At 40.6% G+C, this 7,153-nt stretch overlaps 1 protein-coding gene across 3 annotated transcripts; it reads right to left on the reverse strand.

Moving 5' to 3' along the window:
- Nucleotides 1-860: 860 nt before the first annotated feature.
- On the reverse strand, nt 861-6,942 carry LOC124045305 (interleukin-17A-like). 3 transcript variants are annotated; one of them, XM_046364601.1, is made up of 4 exons: nt 6,799-6,942; nt 3,677-3,735; nt 1,541-1,716; nt 861-1,317 (listed from the first exon to the last, which is right to left on the reverse strand). In XM_046364601.1, the coding sequence occupies exons 2-4, from the start codon at nt 3,725-3,727 to the stop codon at nt 1,086-1,088; spliced, it is 459 nt and encodes a 152-aa protein (XP_046220557.1). In that variant the 5' UTR covers nt 3,728-3,735; nt 6,799-6,942; the 3' UTR covers nt 861-1,085. The 3 variants fall into 3 exon arrangements, with proteins under 3 accessions (XP_046220557.1, XP_046220556.1, XP_046220555.1); XM_046364600.1 differs by having other exon boundaries at nt 3,677-3,774; XM_046364599.1 differs by having other exon boundaries at nt 3,677-3,783.
- Nucleotides 6,943-7,153: the final 211 nt, after the last annotated feature.

Genomic DNA, 7,153 nt, shown 5'->3' on the forward strand with positions numbered 1-7,153 from the left:
TTTTTTTATTTTTACCATTGACCTACCACTGGCATTAAACAAAGCATGTGTCCATGTAAGCTGATGATTCATTCAAACATATCAGCAACCACAGCTAATGAAGTTACTGAAACCCTTTATAAAGAGTTGTCTGTTTTGGAATGGGTAGCCAGCAATAAACTGGTCCTGAACATCTGTAAAACTAAGAGCATTGTATTTGGTACAAATCATTCCCTGTGTTTTAAACCTCAGCTGAATCTGGTGTGGTTATTGAACAAGTTCAAGAGAATAAATTACTTGGTGTTACCTTAGTTTCTAAACTGTCATGATCAAAACATATAGATTCAATGGTTGTAAAGATGGGGAGAGGTCTGTCCGAAATAAAGAAATGCTCTGCTTTTTTGACTCCACACTCCACAAAGAAAGTCCTGCAGGCTCTAGTTTTATCTTATCTTGATTATTGTCCAGGTATATGGTCAAATGCTACAAAGAAGGACCTAGTAAAGCTGCAGCTGTCCCAGTACAGAGCGGCACTTCTTGCTCTTCATTGTAATATGAGGGCTAAAATTAATACTATGCATGCCAGTCTCTTTTGGCAAAGAGTTGAGGAGAGACTGATTGCATTACCTCTGGTTTTTATAAGAAATATTCATGTGTTTCGAAATTCCAGATTGTTTGCTTAGTAAACTTACACACAGCACTGGTTACAATGATGACATACTGTAATCATGTGGTTGAAATTCCACCCTCAAAGCAACATAGATTTTTGGTTGCGATGGAGACGTGAATAAAATCCAGTGTATTTTCCATGTAGATTCCACAATACAATACTATAATAGTGTATTCTAAACATATATATGTTTCAAAAAGTGTAAGACAAGTGGGGTTTTAAAATGATTTTATTGCTCAAGTGGAAAACATTTATAAATATGTTTTTCTTGAATTCTACTCAATTATTCACAGTCAATTCTTCTGGCTTTGTGGGATCAACAAATATTGGACTTCCTTGGAAGCTTTAAATGAAAATACATTAAAGAACATTTTGATTGAATTAAATGAATAGCCAAACAAAGAAAGACCATAGATATACTGTTCTGCAGACAACATCAAGAGGTTCTTGCCCAGGCACAGGTGCACCCCACGGCCACGGACAGGAAGGCGACATTGTAGCACTTCCTAGTGGCTGAGATATGGAGCACCATGACCTGCTGGTAGATAGGTACAGAGTTCTGCTGGTAGCCCACGGCCTGGCTGCTGTTGGTGGGGTAGACACAGTACATAGAGCTGCACTTGGCCTCCCAAATGGTCGGAGGAATACGGTTCTTCACTGTAATGGGTCTGGAGATGGAACAGAAAGAGAGGAACACCACTTAGGCAATAAATCAACAACAAATATTTTAACAGTAGAACTTACTAAATACAGTTTTAAGGGATAGTTTTCACAGGCTTTCCTTAGAGCTTGAAGTTAACATTTTTAGACAGTCGCATAACTCCTCCCGAGGTCAGCATTTCTGAAAGTACAGTATCAAATACTTTAGAGTATGTGTTGCTGTAAACTTACTTCCAGGTCCAGGGGGACAGGGAGCGTGTGTTGATGTTCCCGTTTCCCTCTGATTCCTCTGAAGGAGTCTTGTAGTAGTCTGAAGGAATGGTCAGTGTGTCCTCACACCTCTCCTTCTCCCCTGCCTCCCCTTTGGCCATTGTCAGGCCCAGCAGCATAGACACACAGCACACAACCTGAGGATGGGAAGAGATGGAAATACAAGTAAATATTACAAGTTATGTAACAAATGAATAGTGCTGAAACTTAAGCAGAAACAGACAGGATAATCAAAAACCACGGGACAGAAATGATTCTACTTGCATTTTCATCAATTAAATGAATATATTTGTCCAAATCAGATGTGATACTGCACTGTACTAATGAATACATGAGGCAAACAAACAAAAAATTCTAAGATAAATCAACCAGCACATCAGAAGTACAGTGGGGAGAACAAGTTTGATACACTGCCGATTTTGCAGGTTTTCCTACTTACAAAGCATGTAGAGGTCTGTAATTTTTATCATAGGTACACTTCAACTGTGAGAGACGGAATCTAAAACAGAAATCCAGAAAATCACATTGTATGATTTTTAAATAATTCATTTGCATTTTATTGCATGATATAAGTATTTGATCACCTACCAACCAGTAAGAATTCCGGCTCTCACAGACCTGTTAGTTTTTCTTTAAGAAGCCCTCCTGTTCTCCACTCATTGCCTGTATTAACTGCACCTGTTTGAACTCGTTACCTGTATAAAAGACACCTGTCCACACACTCAATCAAACAGACTCCAACCTCTCCACAATGGCCAAGACCAGAGAGCTGTGTAAGGACATCATGGATAAAATTGTAGACCTGCACAAGGCTGGGATAGGCTACAGGACAATAGGCACGCAGCTTGGTGAGAAGGCAACAACTGTTGGCACAATTATTAGAAAATGGAAGAAGTTCAAGATGACGGCCAATCACCCTCGGTCTGGAGCTCCATGCAAGATCTCACCTCGTGGGGCATCAATGATCATGAGGAAGGTGAGGGATCAGCCCAGAACTACACGGCAGGACCTGGTCAATGACCTGAAGAGAGCTGGGACCACAGTCTCAAAGAAAACCATTAGTAACACACTACGCCGTCATGGATTAAAATCCTGCAGCGGACACAAGGTCCCCCTGCTCAAGCCAGCACATGTCCAGGCCCGTCTGAAGTTTGCCAAAGACCATCTGGATGAACCAGAGGAGGAATGGGAGAAGGTCATGTCGTATGATGAAGTAAAATAGAGCTTTTTGGTCTAAACTCCACTCGCCATGTTTGGAGGAAGAAGAAGGATGAGTACAACCCCAAGAACACCATCCCAACCGTGAAGCATGGAGGTGGAAACATCATTCTTTGGGGATGCTTTGCTGCAAAAGGGACAGGACGACTGCACCGTTTTGAGGGGAGGATGGATGGGGCCATGTATCGCGAGATCTTGGCCAACAACCTCCTTCCCTCAGTAAGAGCATTGAAGATGGGTCATGGCTGGGTCTTCCAGCATGACAACGACCCGAAACACACAGCCAGGGCAACTAAGGAGTGGCTCCGTAAGAGGCATCCCAAGGTCCTGGAGTGGCCTTGCCAGTCTCCAGACCTGAACCCAATAGAAAATCTTTGGAGGGAGCTGAAAGTCCGTATTGCCCAGCGACAGCCCCGAAACCTGAAGGATCTGGAGAAGGTCTGTATGGAGGAGTGGGCCAAAATCCCTGCTGCAGTGTGTGCAAACCTGGTCAAGAACTACATGAAATGTATGATCTCTGTAATTGCAAACAAAGGTTTCTGTACCAAATATTAAGTTCTGCTTTTCTGATGTATCAAATACTTATGACATGCAATAAAATGCAAATTAATTACTTGAAAATCATACAATGTGATTTTCTGGATTTTGGTTTTAGATTCCGTCTCTCACAGTTGAAGTGTACCTATGATACAAATTACAGACCTCTACATGCTTTGTAAGGAGGAAAACCTGAAAAATCAGAAGTGTATCAAATACTTGTTCTCCCCACTGTATATGGCAACAGAAGTATGGCAAATTAATCAATTGTTACATATGATTTTCAGTATAACAAAAAACCTTATTAGTTGCTTTCTCACACATGCTGTCTGTTTTACTCACCAGGTATTTCAACGCATTGTTTTTGAGCTCCATCTCTGATGTCTTCCACATCCTTCTGTCTGAGTGGTGAATTTATATTATTGTCTTGAGTGGAAGAACTGCAAGTACTATTGATTAGAAAAGTGATAAAAATGTGATATTATCTTTGACCTGCATATCGGTGGCAGACCGTTGTAAACAACGGGATATTCTGCAGATATAAGATAGTTGGCCTTATCACCTAATCTACTACCAACGTCTTTGACATATTTGATACACTGCTTATTTTGCAGGTTTTCCTACTTACAAAGCATGTAGAAGTCTGTAATTTGTATCATAGGTACACTTCAACTGTGAGACTAACAGGTCTGTGAGAGCCGGAATTCTTACTGGTTGGTAGGTGATCAAATACTTATGTCATGCAATAAAATGCAAATGAATTACTTAAAAATCATACAATGTGATTTTCTGGATTTTTGTTTTAGATTCTGTCTCTCACAGTTGAAGTGTACCTATGATAAAAATTACAGACCTCTACATGCTTTGTAAGTAGGAAAATCGGCAAAATCGGCAGTGTATCAAATACTTGTTCTCCCCACTGTATATATATATATATTTTGCCATATATATATATTTAATTTAGTTAATAAAGCCGCATACAAGCATGATCTCTTTTTTGTTTTCTTGAGTAAGGCATCTCCAAAATACAGGTGTTTCAGCCTAGCTCAGTGCATTCTGTAGTGGGGGGGCAAGACAGCAGAAAATATGGAGCCTTGCACCGTGATTAGCTGTGTTCTCACACTCATAGTGACACCACATCACTGCCAAGACTAATAGGCTGACCACACCGCTCGCAATTTAGAAATCTATGTTATTCAATTATTGCACCCACACTGCTCGCACACGTCAACGAGCGTCTGCGTTTGCAAAGGGCTAAAATAGAACTCCTTTCTATTTCTGACGCAGATCGCGCTGCAAGTCCTGCCTCTCCCATCTCATCGATTTAAAGAAGCAAATACACACGTGCCATCTCCTCATTGGTTATACCCACGTGGGTGATTGAAAGATGAACTGTGTTGCCGGTAGGTGTAATAATACTATGAACGTTTAGATGCCAATCACCTTATAAGTCCAAAGATGAAAAAGCCTGGAAGGAGAAAAGATGACTAGAAACAATTTGGTTGACTGTTTTATGTGTGGATTAATTGTCTGAGTAGAGGACCTTGTGTATTTCAGGTAAAATATTAACTCAATGTTTATATCCCAGGATAAATTAGCTAGCAACAGCAAGCTAGCTAAATAGGACAAATTAGCTAGCAAGTGCAAGCTAACTAGCTAAATTGCCATAAATGTTTCATGCTTTGCGACCTGTTCCCAAATTAATGTAATTGGTTCAGAGTTTGTTTTGATATTTTAACCTGCATGTCGTGATCGCGTTTGGTGTAAGGTGACAAATTAAATGTATGCACGATGGCGCACGATGGTGCAAGCACACAGTCGGTTTGGGTTCTGTGTAAGCAGTAAAATTGTAGCCCTTGGGTGCTGCAATAGAGTTACATTAGAAGTGCCCATCCAAGAAGGCTCAAGGTCATTGGCCACAGTTAAAATTACATCAAATCCCATTATATCAACAGTAGCTTTGATTGGACTGATATGTCAACATCATACTTTCAAAATCTTACCTAGCAGTCATCATCATGAATCAAGTCTGGCAAATCCTTTTTAATCCTTGTCATATGAAGAGAATTAATGAAGATAAATTATAGATAAAATGTGTTGGTGCTCATCATCCATTGGACGTAAACATTACACAGCAAGGTGGAAATCGCAAGTTCAACAATGAGTGGTTTGGAAGAAATCGGTGATAGTGGCTGTGTGGTCCCAAATCTGGGATTAATGGGCTCTTTTCCAAGTTTAAATTATAAACAACTACATTGACATTGGCCATACTGTCAATGAGGCATGATTTGTGCCACACTCAAAACAACTTAACTCGGAACTGCGAAAACTTGACTTCAGTGAGTTCAAGACAACTGGGAAGTTGGAAAATAAACAAGCTCCGACTGGGAAAATACATTTTGAACGGTCATCCAACTCGGACTTGAAATTCTGGCCTTTTTCTAGAGCTACAACCAATGACCTCGTCAAAGTTCGATGTTTATTGTTTTCCAAGTTCCCAGTTGTTTTGAAAGCACATAAATACAGACAAAGCCTGACTTTGATGACAAAACTTTCCCATGAAGGACCGCCGCATTCAAGTGAGAACAGCACTAGAAGGTGAGTCCAAAAATGTATTGTAAGCTACTGCATAAATGATGTAATATGCCAGGAAGGTATGTATACAGTAGCTAAGAAAGAAATACTAAGTGTATGGTGTGTAGTAAGATGTTAGTAGCCCATGTGCCTCTAATAATTTGGTATATTTACCTCTCGATGTGCAAAACTGATAGAGACATACCCCAAGCGACTTACAGCTGTAATCGCAGCAAAAGGTGGCGCTACAAAGTATTAACTTAACGGGGCTGAATAATTTTGCACGCCCAATGTTTCAGTTTTTGATTTGTTAAAAAAGTTTGAAATATCCAATAAATGTCATTCCACTTCATGATTGTGTCACACCTGCTGTTGATTCTTCACAAAAAAATACAGTTTTATATCTTTATGTTTGAAGCCTGAAATGTGGCAAAAGGTCGCAAAGTTCAAGGGGGCCGAATACTTTCGCAAGTCACTGTATTTTACTCACGTCGGCCATGGAGAAAGAGGGGGGGGAGCTGTATTATCCTCAAAGCAGTATTATCAGAAGGTGTTTAGTTTGTCTGGAAGCGTGACGTCGGTGTCTGTGATGTGGCTGGTTTTATTTTTGTTGTCAGTAATTTCCTGTGGACCCTGTCACATACAGTACGTCTCGTGTCTGAGCCGTTGAATTGCAACATTTTGCTTGGTTTATAATCTAGCGAAGGGAATAATAACTACACTGTTTATATTCAGCCACATTCCCAGACCTCTTTCCATGGTTCAATGCAGTGGTTCGCGCTTTCAATTTTGCGTGAATGCCGCCATCCATCCACGGTTTCTGGTTAGGGTAGGTTTTAATAGTCAGTGGGTACAACATGTCCTATACACTTCCTTATAAACTCACTCACCGAGTCAGCGTATAGATCGATGTTGTTCTCTGAGACTGATCGAAACATATCCCAGTCCGCATGATCAAAAAAATCTTGATGCGTGGATTCCTGTTGCTCAGACCAGCGTTTAATGGTTCTTGTCACTGGTACATCCTGTTTCAGTTTCTGCCTATAAGACGGTAGTGTTATGCAGGTGAATGAGGACCCAAAAGCGACTTAACAGAAACAGAGTTTATTCCAGTCTTTAACAAAACGATAATCCTGGATACTATCACAGGTGAAGTCCAAACAGGAAAACTGAAACCCTCTAGTCAGTAGAGGGGAACAACAGGGGATGCGACCACAGCCTGCAGGTCGCTTCGGGAAGGCGCAG

Source organism: Oncorhynchus gorbuscha, linkage group LG10 (assembly GCF_021184085.1).
Source record: "Oncorhynchus gorbuscha isolate QuinsamMale2020 ecotype Even-year linkage group LG10, OgorEven_v1.0, whole genome shotgun sequence".
Taxonomy (NCBI): domain Eukaryota; kingdom Metazoa; phylum Chordata; class Actinopteri; order Salmoniformes; family Salmonidae; genus Oncorhynchus; species Oncorhynchus gorbuscha.